Source organism: Rhamphochromis longiceps, linkage group LG7 (assembly GCF_057381845.1).
Source record: "Rhamphochromis longiceps isolate RC_006_pf linkage group LG7, R_longiceps_female_GT1.1, whole genome shotgun sequence".
NCBI lineage: Eukaryota > Metazoa > Chordata > Actinopteri > Cichliformes > Cichlidae > Rhamphochromis > Rhamphochromis longiceps.
Genome location: NC_140563.1, coordinates 53,151,674 through 53,167,762, shown reverse-complemented (window position 1 = coordinate 53,167,762; position 16,089 = coordinate 53,151,674). Strand labels below are relative to the sequence as shown.

The 16,089-nt window shown below is 39.3% G+C and overlaps 1 protein-coding gene across 2 annotated transcripts in view; it reads right to left on the bottom strand.

Annotated features, from left to right (window-relative positions):
- The window catches only part of fibcd1b (fibrinogen C domain containing 1b), a 123,336-nt gene that overhangs the window by 33,085 nt on the left and 74,162 nt on the right, over window positions 1-16,089 (bottom strand). For both annotated transcript variants that reach the window (XM_085414279.1, XM_085414280.1), the window contains one exon: window positions 4,335-4,431. In XM_085414279.1, the coding sequence (XP_085270405.1) occupies window positions 4,335-4,431 (97 nt within the window). The remainder of the gene's footprint in view (window positions 1-4,334; window positions 4,432-16,089) is intronic.

The following is a 16,089-nucleotide window of genomic DNA, read 5'->3' as shown; positions in this document are numbered from 1 at the left end:
AAGAAGCTTCTCGGATGAGAGGTGAAATGCCTTCAAGCAAGTTAAAGAAGTCCAGACGCTTTTCTTTGCAAGCTCCTTTGACTACGATGACCTGGATGACTGAGAACCTTCACAGACATACATCTCTGATTGTAAATTAATAAATGGATAACTGGAATTCAGTCCAGCAGTTGCATGAAAAGAAATGAAAAGCTGTTGTTTTTACAGGCAGTTACCAAAAACTAGAATTCCATTTTGTCATTGATTAAGCAGTTTAAGCTCCACTGGATAATGAAATGAGTACTGCTCAAGAATGTTGTGTTTCTGTTTTCTTTAATAGAGATGAGGAAACCAAAACAAATTCATGCTCATTTCAACAATAAAATATGCAGATGCATGTATATGTAAGAGAACACTTGGAAAGTTGTTAATGCTTTCATTTACGTACTTTAAATCATTCACTTGGAGTGTTTAGATTGTATGTAATGTAATTCTGAGCAAGCTTATTCTGGGATTTATTCCAATTAGACCTTCACATCCTTAACAATGTGAGCAAAAGTGTCTTCCTGAGCTACTACTACACAGCTTTTAAGTTATATAATATTTTCTTTGTTCAAAAGAAAAAGTAAAACATTAAAATTATTCTAGGTGTACTTTAAGGAAGTGGAGGCAGGAGAGAAGACATGACTGTGACAACAGATCGTTTGTCTATACTTTTAATGCTGGGTTTGACACTGCAGACCAAGTTCTGTTATTGTAATAGGCCATCTGGAAAACTAGGTTGGTTCCTTTGGGACCACGTTAAACTGTTTCAGGACCTATATTACAGGTAGACAAGCCTACATCAGCATCGGCGACCAGGTGTCTAATAGATTTGATTGTGACAATGGAATTGCTTGACCCAGTTTTATGCTCTTTATACTTACTCCTCCGGGAGTTTATTCAGCAATATGTTGGTTTTACCTTTATACACACAACATGTGGGAAGCATTTTTCTGTCAGGCATAAATTTTATTAGTTATCTTTTACTTTGACATTAACTGTACCTTTATAACTACAGATGTTTGACGTCAGTGTAAAGAAGGTTTAAAGAATACAACAGAATCAAGAGACAAATGCTAATGTAACATAAATAATATAATATAAAACTCGACAGTCATTATGAAACTCAGTTAGCAGATTGTTTCAAATCACCAGTGTGAATGACAGTTTGTCATAAATAGAAAAAGAGCTAATCCCAAGTGGAAAAGGCTGTTGCACTCTTTCTTTGGATTGACACAAATTAAAATGTTAGACTAATTGACACATATGCTGGTGCACAGATGATAATATACAGTGTATGTCTATCTAGGTGACCATAGTACTGGGTTGAAGGACCTTTTGCATTCAGAACTACTTCATGGCACAGACTCACCTTCAACAAGGTGCTGCTGGAAACCTTCCTTAGAGATTTTGGTCCTACGGAAACGACAGCATCACACAGTTGCTGCACATTCATGTATGAATCTCCCATTCCGGCACATCCCAAAGGTGCTCTATGTCTGCACTTGTCAGCCAAAGTACTCAGGTTGGCTACGGTGCTTAAAAATGCTCAGCTGGCACTAAGAGGCCCATTGCGTGCCAAGAAAAAAATCCCCCAGACCACCAGCCTCAACTGCTGACACAAGGCGGGATGGATGTTTTTACACCAAAGTGTGACCCTAGCATCCGAATGTCGCAGCAGAAAGCGAGGTCAATTCAATCTTCTATTTCTTTTCCATTGTTTTTTGCAGTGTTGATTCATATTTTCTGTTCTTAGCTGACAGGAGCGGCAGTCGGTGTGGTCTTCTGCTGCTGTTGTTCATCGGCTCCAAGGTTTCAACCTGTTCTGAATACTTTGTTGTGACGAGTGGTTATTTTTAGTCACTGTTGCCTTCCTTTCAGACTAAAGCAGCCTGGCCATTCTCTTCAGACCTCTGGCATCAACAAGCCATTTTTACTCAGAGAGCTGCCGCTCACTGGATATTTTCTATTTTTCGGACCATTCTCTGTAAACCCCAGAGACGGTCCTGTGGGAAAATCCCTGGAAATCAGCAGCTACTGAAATAATAAGGCTGAGATTTCAGGTGTATCTTATTAAGTGGCCGGTGAATATTTATATTTATATCAATTTATCCAAAATTTTTCCAAAATGTATCACTATTATCATACTATCAGTAGTTCAGTAAATACAATGAAACTCATGCTAATGAGAAATGTACAAAACCTCCGAGGTGGTGGGTGGTAGCTGTGAGCAGTGCTGGTTTCGGAGGAAGGAGTTGCAATGATTTTTTTTAGGCTCCAGGCGAGCATGAATCCATTTTTCATTTTTGCCATCGATGATCGGGGGGGGGGGGGGGGGGGGGTGACTAGAAAACAGCCCAGCCTGAATGACCAAGGCTGTGCTGAAAGGTTCAAAGTAATTTGTAGCCTCATTCAAATTCAGTCTGCTAAAACCTGAGCTTTCCATATTCCCACTATACTTCCACTGTGTGCCATCTCACCAGATCCCTACCCACGTTTATTTTTTTATTTTTTTATGGGCTGCGCTTTGTAATGGCCTCAGGTCAGCAAAGAGACCTAGATCTCCATTAATTCACATAAATTCTGCAAAAGCTGTGAACCACACACAAGCATTCCTATGTCCAGCAAGGACATAGCGTGGAGGTGGTGAAGTGCCTAAAACCACGTACGCCCATATCATGTTGTTGGTCTGCAGTGCTGCCTATTTACACACTATGAGTTATTAATTCTTATTGACACTCATCATGTATCATAATCGATAGAAGTCTACGCTTTCCTTATGAGTTTATGGTTTCAGTTGCTAATTTAAAGATGAATTTGATACTAAATGGTGTTCATTTTGTAAATTACGCTTCTATTTAGAGCACAAATGGGCAGAAACTCTGGGTACCCTCTGGGCCTTGTGATTCACGAGCCACATTTGCGGCACAAAGGGAAAAAAATCATTTACAGTACGTTACAATTAATCTACAGTACATAGCGTGCCTAAAAAGCTGAGCTGCCCACAGATGCTTATGTTGTGTTACTCTTTCGTGCATATGTGTGTGCGTTTGAGTGAAGAGAGCTCTAATCTAGAGAGCCGATGGCAGAATATCTCAGCTGTGGTAAGCACGTCCATGACCTTGACTGTGAATGTGTGCTTTTACACAAATAGATTTCTTCGAGCGCCACTTACTCTGCCAGTCTGAACTTGAGCAAACTGTTGTGAGGTGGTTACCCGCACTTACTACGATGATAGCTCATTAACACCTGGCTGCTCAACCTTTCTAAAATGAGCTGCCCTTTTTTTTTTTTTTCAGAATTAGTGATGCACTCAGAAAATATACGAAGCAGGTCACTGTTCTCCATGGATGACATATTGTTTTTTTTAATAAAAACACAGATTTATAGGAAAAAGACTTTATAGGTTTCACAATGACTTTGGCTGATGTTAAGAGCTGACGCCATGTAGCAATTACTGATATCCTATAAAGACGCTGACTATGACTGCGAAAAAAGTGATTAGATGTCGCCACAGAATTTAATTCTACAGCCGGAAATGTTTCTAATTTAGTCAGCTATCACGAATTTGCCCTCATCCTTGTGAGAAACTTGCTTTTAGACCATGATGTGCATGGATCCTCCTTCGCAACTCCCCCTCCCCACAAAGAAATATTTTGGTACATTTAATGAGAAGTGGTGTGAAGGCAAAGAATTTGGCTTCGGAAAAGTCGATAATTTCACAGTCGAATGAATTCTTTTGTTGGCATTCTTTCGCCTGTCAAGTTTTAAGGGGAGGCATAGACTAATATGCCTGGCTGCCAGTGAGAAATATAAGGATTTGGAAAAGGCGCTGGTTGAAAAAATACTTGTTTTAAGCAGACGGTGACCACTGAAAAAGCTGCAATAATAATTACACTGTTGTGTGTTTTGGCATATGAAAAACCAAAAATATTGTTATTGCATTGCAGGTCTTTTGGCCTGTGTTGTTCTGAGTGGCTATCACAATAAAACATCCTTGTAGTTCTTTCTCTCTGTTACCGCAGCATTTTTCATTGTCAGTAATACAGCTATTGCTGCTCTGTTGATGCTATGAAGGGTCAAACTCATCTCTATCTGTCGGCCTCTTCTTGGGTGTCTCTTTCATCTTGCTCCATCACCTGACATGACTAAGTGTTTTTCTCTCTTTTACTTTTTTGTCAACTCACAAGATGACCAACATTTATATACTGTGTGAAATCTCCTTCCCCCGAGCTTGGCTCACCATCCTCGGCAGTCTTGCGCATGAGTCATACATTGCGGAACACACACACGCACACACCTGAGCCACTTACCCAGCCAGTGTTCTCCGGTGATCTTGCCAAATCCCTCACGATAAGATTCCCATCCTCTGAAGAAGTTGACTGAGCCGTCCTCCCTGCGCTGAATCACCTACACAGTCAAGACAGCAAGACAAGAGTTCAGGGGTCAGATGAGATTCATCACACGCAGTGTGCTTCATCATCCATTGTGATGACTCATTCTGAGCCCCTCTGTTGGTCGCTGAGCTCATCCAGAACTAAACTAAATGAACTCATAAATGCTTGCTCTTTCACAAATGAATAATGCAAACACTCTTCCCACTAAAAAGGCAATTTGTCGGAAGATAATAAAAGGAATCCATTAAATCTTGACTGACTTTGAATCAAATTGCAGGGGAATCTGCATATGTAATTGAAAAGAAAAAAAAATCCCAGAAAAGAGATGATATTCATAAAATGATAATTCTAAATACACACAGAAAGATGAAATTGCTTTTCACCATGTATCATAAAAGTCTCTAAAAACAGTGGTGCACAGTGAAATTATATGATGAGCTTTTTATAGCATCCCTTCCAGTATGAGAAACAAGGAAAACCTTAGCAGATACTTAGCGATTTAGCTTAGCCATATGCATGTGTGAGGGTGCAGCATCTGTAGCGCCAAATGAAACACTCTATCTATTACAAGTGCTGACATCCCAAGCATCAGGCCCAAGATGAAAGGAAATTGGAAATGTGCTTCAGAAGAGAAATGCATGCAGATGGAAAACGGTCTAGGACCTACTGTTGGAGACCATGTAAATGGCAAAATGACAAAAGAAATTCCCTGAGACAGTATATATTCAGCATGACTAATTCCCAAGCATACCACAAGGTACCAGATGGCACCAACAGCCATGTTTGCTTTTAACATCCGCACAGACAAAGAAACCCTGCTGAGCGACGGTTACGTCCTAATCATCTTCATCCTGATAATTGTCTACAAAATTGTCTTAATCTTCATTACTGAATCATCATCATCACTTATCACTGCAGGAATTTTTCTCCCCATTCTAGATCGATATGTTCTCTAATACTGGTAGCTGCCCCAGTTCATCTGAAGTCAGTAATGGAAATGTGGGTTTTTATTTATTTATTGCTATAACTTACATAAAGCTGTAAACAAAAATCTTTAAAAATGTCTGTCAGTTAATCGCTTATTATTATTATTATTATTTGTTTTTAACAAGACTAGATCATTTCCTAATACTATGTGACACTAAAGTGTTTGAGACATTGTACTGAAGCAGGATAAAACAGGAGCTCTAACACTATAGCTCAGAAATATCAAACACATGGTCCACCAAAGACTCTAATCTGTCCCACTGGATGACTTTGGAAAATGCATTTACATACGTTTTACAGCTTTACCTACTCATAAAGACCTTCCTTACAGCCATTCAAAACATTTTATGATTTTTTCTATGGGCTTACAGTAAAAAAAGAAAAAAACATTCTGTCAATCATTAAATAAAATCAACAATTATTACAGGACAGTGAGTGATTTAATGTTGAGCTAACAGAACTTTTACAGAGTCACTGCTTACGACTTAAGCCAAGAATATACATATTTCACAATAAAACAGCATCGTTTTTCTTTTCATGGGATTCATTTAAAGTAGAAAAATAAAGACTCATGCAACATAGCCACTGTTTATCCTCTTTTCAGTAGAAACTAAACAGCTGTTTTTTTCTTTTGCCTCTAAACATGCATTATAAACAGTGTAGCTCATTGTTTTGCAAGGACTGCATAGATCTGAAACTACCATTTACTCAAAGTGAAACAAAGGGATTTGTATCAGCACTTCCATAAGACTGTCTTTCCTCTGGTTGTGGCACATTAGACCATCGAGCAAGTGTCTCAGCTGCCAGTAATGATGGCAGTGATTGCACTTCTTAATTTCCACAAGATGACATGAAGAAATGTTGCTGCTTATAATAACTCTGAATCTACTAATTAAGATAAGATAAGATAGAACTTTATTAATCCCTCGGGTGGGTTCCTCTGGGAAATTCGACTTCCAAAAAGCACAGCAACGACCGAAGTTACAGTTACAGTTAATTAGTATGAAAGCAGTGTGACTGACTGCCACTAGTAGGAGTGATGTGTTCTTTATTTATTTATTCATTTATTTAGTGCAGCCAGCCTTTTATTTGTCTTAGATGTCATAGACAGCAAAAAACATTTAATTTACGGCTTTGAGGTTGTTCCAAGAGTTCTTTCCAAAGAGCCCGTCCAGCCCTCTGTTTTTGCTTGGGTTGTGACGGCAGCATTTAGCCTTTGGGAGAAGCCAAAGCCAGCTGGTCAAAGGTCATCTGAACTCCTGCCTTCAGCATTCTGACACATGCACCATTGGTAATCCTCAATGTGCAGAGTGCAGCAGATCTTGGCGATGTCCCGAATCCCGGCCATCATCACTGACTGTTCCCACAATGGCAGTGATTTTTGCAGGTGGATGATAGCAATGCGAGATCTCTTGGTCCTGCTCATGAGAAACCTTCTCGGAATTAACTTTTTGAAGTGGCCGTTCAACGGGTGAGCCAGGAACTTGCACAACTTGACCAAGATTCTCAGATAAGTATCTTAACTCTCTTTACTGTGCACTGTACAGTCTCTGTTGTGCCTAAACACGACTCCTATCTTAAATTACATCACAAATTATTTTAAATTTTTAAATCATATCCCACAGATATTGCATCTTTGTATGGTGATGCTCTCCCTGACCTTTACTGTAGCCACCATTAGCTCTTCCTCAGCATTTAGTTTCTCTCGGCCTTCATTCAGCCACTTTTGTTACTTGACCTTATGTTTAACCTTATGTTCCTTTTCTGCTAAATATTAAAAATCTGTCATCCACCATATTTGACAGAGAAGGTGAGATTTCTTACTAGAATGTAGGCATGGAATTTCTGACAAATATGTTTTTTTGGTGTTTGATGTGATTGAAGAACACATGTTTCTTAACCAAGGAAAGAATTCTGCGATCATCCATTTTATCTGTCTTCTTGCCATCTTTTAGACATCATGGTGTTAATGCACTGGGTAGTTCACTCCTTTGAGTTTAGCCAGTGGTTGCTTGTGGTTTGAACAAAAAGGCATGGAGTTCAGATAAAAGTCATTCACCAACTTGTGGTCTTTAACCCTCTACAGCGAAACCTGTGTCGGGTGTCAGATGGTTGTTTTGCAATATGTTATCAACTTCTTTAACTCCTGAACCACTTGCTCAATTGAAAGAGTTCCAACAGTTCCTCAAAGCAGTGACTCTGTGCTTTTCAGTGGTAATAGGGTGATTACGGGAAACCCAGGAACAGTGTCACAGCAGCACCGCAAAGACGGAGGTTGGTTGCGAGACAGTAGTGTGAGTGTTTGTGATGGAGCTCTACAGAACACAGACATTTTATGAGACATTTGTCTTCTTTTCACCATGTTTCTGTGGTGCCGTGTCTGGGATAACCGCAATGACGCTAATATCACTGAAAAAGAGTTAATGCTTTCAAGAGCCGTTAACATTTTTCGACTGTGCTAGTGGATCAAGAGTTACAGTAGTTTGACCCAAACCTTGACCAGAAACCTTTTAATAGCTGAATACAAGAGTGAGAGTGTTCACAAACACAACACATACCAGCCACTATGAAAAGCAGCAGTACTCTATCTACCTCAGGTCAAGTCTTGGGGTAGTAAAGCCTAGTAAAAAAGTACATTCCTATAAATAGTTCAACAACATATATGCTTTAATCAGTTATATTTATCAGAAACATCTTAACCTAACCTCCCCTAGCCTTGCACATTGGTTTATGCCAGATGCTTCAACTGTCACAGTCTGGCTGGGGCAGACTGTATGTGTTGCAGAAGAGGACTCAAACGCAGACCAAAACGTGACGTGGATTAACAAAACAAGCCGTTTATTGAGGCTAGAAACAAGGGTACCAAACAATAGGGCATAGGTGAACACGAAACACTAACCTAAACTGGGTGAACTAAAACTAAACATGAAAAAACCTTAAGCATAGTGAACTGCCAGAGATACCTGGAGATGAGACATGGATGAGCAGACGACCTGACAAATGACATGCAAAAACAGAGGACTTAAATACACACATGAGGTGATCAGGGGAAGTGGAGACACATGAGGAAACAGCTGACTAACATGAACCTAATGACAGGAGCAGTGAAGCTAAATACAAAGAACCAAGAACACATGACTCCTTCCAAAATAAAACAGGAAACATAATGAAACGCAGACATGACAACCAGAACTTGACAACGTAAGACACAGACATGAAACACATGAAGAGCAGGGGAGACTTAACATGGGTTGGAAACACGAGGGGGAATTAATAAGAACTAAAATCACCTAGGCATGGTAACAAATGAACTTAGAAAACCTGAAGGGCTTAACATAAACTATAAACATCAAAATAAACTAAAACTCAAAACACTGGGTCATAAGACCCAGGACCGTGACATCATAAGCAAGTGATTGAGCTCCTTCTACTCTTACAGGTAAGTTCTACTGACATTAACACACCGCCACCCCCCGTTTCTTCACCTTCCACTAACTATCACTTAAATAATACTACCAAAAATAAAATATATAATTTTGTATCAGTCCCCCATTAAATTAATAATAATAATAATACTGGGAAATGTAACAGAATCCCTGATCTCCATCACACGCCTTTTTAAAGTGACTCCTAAACTTTTTTCCCTCTAACAGATTAATTTGGGTTTTCACTTGCATCGACATCTCCTTGGACCTCATATTGAGAGTTGTGGTGAACAGTAACTAAATGCAAGTTCAGCACTTGGAATAAACTCCAGGTCTTTTGTCTTCTTAATTTGGAATTCACCTGGGCATAAAACTCTATCTAAATCTATCTGTCAACTGTCTAATTATTCTTGAGCCCCAGATGCCTAAACAGTTAATGCAGCTCATTAATTCAACCCCACGAATTAAATGTGAAAGACTTGCGACCTGGCCAGGGTGTACCCTGCCTCTCGCTATGACAGTCTTCACATATATCAGAGAGCAAGGCAGAGCTTTTTTCACAGACAGCTCCCCCTCAGTCTGAATGGCAACTCTAAATAAACTCTCCATGAGCCATGTGTGCAGTTTTTGGTTTGTGAACTACGGTTGAAATGACAGATAGCTCTCCAAGAAAGATTTAATAACCAAGTGTCCAATTTTATTTTGAACCCTTGCAGTTTGGGTTCCATGTGTTTTAAAGGGCCACGACTACCACCCACTTTGTTAAATATTGATGCAAAACAGAAATTAAAATTAAAGCTGAAACCTGGCACTCCACTGCTGCGCATATAACTGTCCAAATACTGTCTCGACTGTAAATAATATTATTAATCATTCATACACAGGGTTAGAGTGTAGCTCATTTCCACATCCCAGCAGCTGAAAGCACAGATGGATGGATGGCAAATGCACTATAATTCAGTTCTATTATTATTAACACATATTGTACATTTTGTGTCAGAAAGGAGTTAATGACAGTCATGTTGTGTTAACATGTTCTGCTTACTACAATTACCACATGGTGTCAAGCGTATGCAGGGAAGCTGTCTGAAAATAGCAGACATGTAATCTCTGGGATTTAAGCTGCGTTTTCCGCATTTCCAAGACTCTGAAAGTTTGAACTTTTACTTGAAATAATAGCTTGGAAAATTCACACACCAGTGGTGACACAGCTGCCATGCATGGCAGATGACCTGCTATCAGGAACAACTTTAGTGGTCAAAGGAAACCTCTGAAAGTGGAGCGGCTGAAGATCAAACTGTCATCCACGAAAACCTGATCTGCAACCTGAGCTACTATACATAACCCGAGCTCATATTCATAAATGTTCATCTTACATTTGATACAAAAGCAGCTAATATTTAACCCTGTAACACCAAATCTATCATGTTTAATACATGTGTTTTGTGAGATTTCCAGACCTCTACATCATCAGTGTGATTTTGTTTTCTGGAAAAACGGGAATAAATTACACAAAAATGTCAGATGTCGCAAAAATTACACAAATGAAAAAATAAATCTGCAAGTTTCTCCTTTTTAAAAAAAACAAAACTTTTCACTCATTAAAAAAAGGCTTTACAGGATAAAGACTTTTGAAAAAAATGATATTAATTGCTGTAACATTGGCTTATAATGTAAATTATGTACAAAAAATAAATAAATAAAAATAGAAATTGTGGTATTTTGTGTTACAGCAGTGAAGCAAATGTGTCGTTGAAAAAAATGACTTTTATTTTCCCGTTACCTCTCAAATGAAATCTGTCTAGCTGCTTACATGCTTACATATAACACACATGTCGGATAAAAGATAGACATGAGAGATTTACACCATGCTTTCAAACATCTGTCCCGCTGACACTGAAACATAAAGGGAAAAACTGCTCGGGTGAAATGAAGGCACTGCTTTAGAATTCATTTTGTTAGCTCCTATACAAAAGGTCAGCAGCCATCCTTGGAGCTGATGTTCGAGTCTTCATTAACCTTTCCCACTAGCTCTGTAATTCAGGGGTTGCTGTCTGACACAAAATCAGAGATACTGGTGTACCAGCTACCCCGATACTGTGAATCACTTCTGCAGCATTGGTGAGTGGTCACGTGGAGCAGTACTCTACAAAAGCAGGATAACCAACAAGCAGTTCAGTTCATATCAGGGTTAACATACTTGTCTTGCTAGCCATGTCTCCCTCCACAGCCAGTATTCTTGTAAGACTCGAGAGCCCATCTGAGGTTTAATTGCATGTTGACCCTGAAGGCCAGAATCTCTCTCTGTGTGTGTATCTTCCCTGGAGACATGAACCTCTGCAGAGACACCAATCATTTTCTTTCACATGTTTGAGGAGGGAAAGGCACTGATCAACACTGGGAGGTGGAATGAAGCGAGGCTTTTTGGAGAGGGGAAAAAAAATGTGTAGAGATGTTAAAGTGGGTGCTTGATCGTGTAGTCAATCTGAACCTTTGTCTGTATGAGTACAGATACATTTGAAACACTGCTAATTTGCTTCTAAACACAACCAATGAGTTTAAATATTCATGTACTTATTTATTTTACATATATATTCCAGTCATTGTAACGCATTTGTGTTCTATTATGACATAATGAGTGTTAAATAGGTTACAGTCAACATTTGTTCCCATTACTCTGATTCCTCGGCTTCACTGTCTTTTCCAGCTACGGAGCTCTTTTCTCTTTTACCAGGTAAAGTTTAAACAATTCAACAGGTTGTTACAAATTCCACCATTTCCACTACCTGGAGAGAATATAAACAAAGTGCGCTGTCTGTTTTGGATGCAAAATCGACCCTTCATTTTCCCAGGAGATTGAGTACCTGGTGTCAGATATAATTGCGCAGTGAAAGAGCGACTCGAAGGGAACCAATCTAAATGCCATTGGTGTTTTTTTATTTTTTATTTTTTTAACTCTATAGCCATTAAATTTAGCAATCAACATTTACTTCATGGTGATAAAAGCAAAAATGTGTCTATTCCCACTCTAATTTTGAAGTCAATGAGTAATACAAACTTTCTGTCTCTGGCCTCTTTCATCGCTGACATGTCTGAGTAAAGAATGTGCAGAAATTTGAGGCCAGTGACGGTCAGCTGCCTCTTTATCCTGAATATGTTTTCTCCTGTTGATGTGTTCCTGGACCTCGCACTATGAATCATCCATCCTAGTGGAGCTCTTCACTCCCCTGATTTGATTTATAGCATCCAGCACTAAATTCAGCACCTCACACTTCACTCATCCACATGCACACAGAGTCTGAGTGAGGCTGTGACTGACTGCTGTCTGCTCTGATCCCTACATTATGATCATTAATGCAGAACTTTCTCCGAACACTGGTCAGCACTGTGTCAGAACGCATTGTAAAAGAATTTTTGTGTCACAAAAATTCCCCCCAAACCCCCACAGCTTTTCATCCGCACCTTCAAAAAACAGGAAATGGAATCAGTCACCCAGTTCAGAGTGTATGCCTCTTCACACGCTCACACACACACACACACACACACACACACACACACACACACACACACACACACACACACACACACACACACACACACACACACACACACAGTTTCCACTAGGATGCAGCTTAACATCCCAAATGACAAATCCTCACACACAATGTCTGGCTAGAGGGCTGTACCTGACATCAAAGTTGTTTCTGCTAAGGTCAGAAGCTGACTTGTTCTATGTGGGTGAGGGGCAGGCAGTGCTCCCGCCGTACACAGACTGAGAACTGCAGTTATGATACAGCAGCAGTTTTATTAAAGGGTTCAGCAACGGATGCTGGGGTTTACTAACACAACATAAAGTATATAACCACCCTAAAGCGAAGTTACAAAGCCCACTGTGAATACAGGCTGGGATCACAACAATAAGTCAATATTAAAGGAAACTTGAGACAAAAAAACCAAAAGTATCATAGCATAGTACAATCAATTCTTTAAGTAAGTAACTGTTATAAATCAAGTTCCCTGAATGGATTATTAAGGTTCATCCCTCATGCATTATTGATTTATTTATTTATTTCAATAAAGGCTCACTTCTCTTCCCTTCATCTGAAGACTCCCCGAGCAAGCTATAGGAATTGCCAGTCCATGCCGTCAAACTATATGTTTTGCTAAAAGGCAGTGAAACCCAGCGTTGATTTGTAAATGCACAGGGGGGGCTATTCTGATAAATCAGAGGACAGGCAGTAAAATAAAAAAAATAAAAAAATCCACAGTCCCTCCACCACATCGGACGAGACCTAGGTGCCAGCTGTTAAGTCTAAACAAAACTGTCATTCTCAAACAAAGCCTTAAGACAGATAAACCCATGTTTGGAAGCTTTTATTAATGCACTTACAGCAAGGTAGCACACAGCTCTGCCGTGACACAAACACACCACAGACGGAGAAAATAGTGCATCTGTGAATGACAGTCAAATGCACTGAGCTGAAATGAAACAGTGCACATGGATAATATGAGCCTTGAGCTGCCTGTGTTAAATAAACCTGTTCCCGATTGCCAACTCTGTTGGCCCTACCTACACAAGTTTGATGGGATTCTTCCCTTAGGAATATTAGAATAAAATTTTGAGACTGCCACTAGTACACTGTAGTTCCAAAGAGAAAATAATCAGCTATGGCACTGAGCTGTTTATTATTGTCTCCAGGTGCGCGCGCGCACACACACACACACACACACACACACACACACACACACACACACACACACACACACACACACACACACACACACACACACACACACACACACACACATATATATAGCTGGATTATACCTATGTGGATATACTAACAGGGTATTATTTTGTTTATGACAGTATGTCACAGGGTACAAGTCAGAATTGCAGTGGCAACAGCTGTATTTTTGTTAACTCAGTGGAGTGGATCTTTGTTCCCTTTTTTTTTTCCTTATTTTTTGAGGAGCAGTTATTTACAAGGCTGTACAGATGAAGAAAAATAGCTTTGAGGGTGCCAGCAGTTCCTGTAACATGTATTGTCAGAGTGTCTGTGTCACCAAATCAACATCATTTAAGTATTAGACATGTAAAAGTCAAGTTCACTTGACACCTCTTTGAAAAAAAAGTAACCCCTGCATTTAGGGACTCTGGGTTTAGGGCCTGCAGCCACTGGCTAGACACAGACACACACACATGCAAAAAAAAAATAAAAATAAATCAAGACTAGCATCAGGCCAACATCTAAATGCTCTATGCAAATACAGTCAGTAGTTTTAGGAGGACCGTTTAAACAGGCAAACAAGAAATGCAGTGAAAAAAACCAAACAAAAAAACAATGGCCGAAACAACGTTAATAAGCAAATCTCCACTCCTTAATGACCATCTCACCCAACACACGGGCTATTGCACAGGCATGATTACATTAAGCTCCCTGTAATCTCTGCAGTAGATGGAGGCTACTTAACAAGCTGCCTTAAGCTCTTCAGCAGGCTTTCTGTCAACTACTGGGAGCCTGCAGCGTGCACAGACGGACACCCTGACTGACAGACCAGAACACAGGGAAGAATCAACACAAGCACTCAAAAGCTGATTCTGGGAGATTTACAGCCTGGCATGTGACTGGGTGGAAAAAAGGCATTATGCCAATAGCTTGTTAGCTCTTGGCATATAGGCTACATGCTGTGAGCACACTATGTTTATATGTTTGGTGCTTTGGCAACAGATGTCACTTGCTCTGCTCACTACCTGAAGGTAAATGGTAACATCTTCCTGAGCGCTTAATATATCTGCTATAAAGGCAAACTGAATCACACAGGAATGATCTTTTTTTTTTTTTTTTAAAGCAGCATTTATGGAAAACAGACACAATGTGGAAATAGCCAAGATAGACATGTAGACAGGAGGAAAATAAGATAAATAAAATAAATACACAAAACATGACTTGATGCTAATAAAATCAGCTCCAAAAGCAGCTCCGTGCTCCTTTTCATAAGATGGATCAAAACAGACTGGTAGAGGAGCTTCTAACAGTTTGATTACATTGTTAAGAATATTGATGATATAGTGACAAATTCAACACTGTCTGATGAAAGCACTCATAAATCCACAACAGTCTGCACAATTGCTATCTTCAAAGAGGAGTGCAAACATCTGCTGGTGAATGTTTTATAATCCTATCAGAAAGACAGATGTGCTCCAAACACAGCAGCAGCAAATGAGAACAGAAGGACAAACACAATCCACAAGCATTTTTTTATTTTATTTTATTTTTTTTCACTCCTGCTTACACACATATTTCTGCATTTACATGTGCTTAAGTAAAAAAGATTATTCTTGGCTTGCAGGGGTAACCTGATTTCAGAAACATCATATAAATAAGAAATCTGTTTTTCCCTTTTTTGGGTGGGGTGAAAGGATTAAGAGAAACCGGGTTAACACAGGTAGATCTCTGCTAGGGCTTGTAAACATTCTTCTAAAGTCTGCATGTAGACAAAGATCAAGGGCAGTACAAGACTTTGGGATTTAGCATCACACTGGTGTGGCGCGTGCCAAGATACAAGAAGCTAAAACTGATTTATTTATTAAAGCCAGTATAAGCTTTACTTATATAAAGTGCTGTGCAAAAGTCTAAAGCCAGCCCTTGTTGTTTTATATTTTGCATTCAAAGAGCTAAAAACAAATTTATTAAAAAAAAAAGAAAAGAAAAAAAAAAAACAACAAAAAAACAAAGCAGTGGTTTTTCTATTTTGTCATTTGAAATTTGTTATTTAGCCACTTAACACTGAATTCTGAATCATTCCAGCATAAAAATGGACCTAACTCAAGGAGGGACTATTGTTGTGTCTGCACGACAGAAACCTGCGCCAAAAAGACAAAGAACGAAACTGTTTTAGTCTGTTGTAATAACACATAATTTGTTCCCACCGCTTTAGTTATATCTATGAAGAATGCCAAGGCTTGCACAGTTTGCACCAACAAGGTAATTGCCAAAGAGCTGTTAGCTAAACACTTGTCATAACTCAAGATGACATCCAGTGTGTCCTTAGAGGACAAAACAAGAGGTGGCAGACAAAAAAACAAACAAACAAAAAAAAAAAAAAACACAGCAAATGAACACTATCTGAAAGTCATGCTCTTAAGAAAGTCCAGCAAAGACCTGACACAGGACCTGAGAAATACATCTGGCCCTTCATTTGGTTCATCTACTATTCACTCAGTGCAAGGATGGCTGTCAAGAAGCCATTCATAA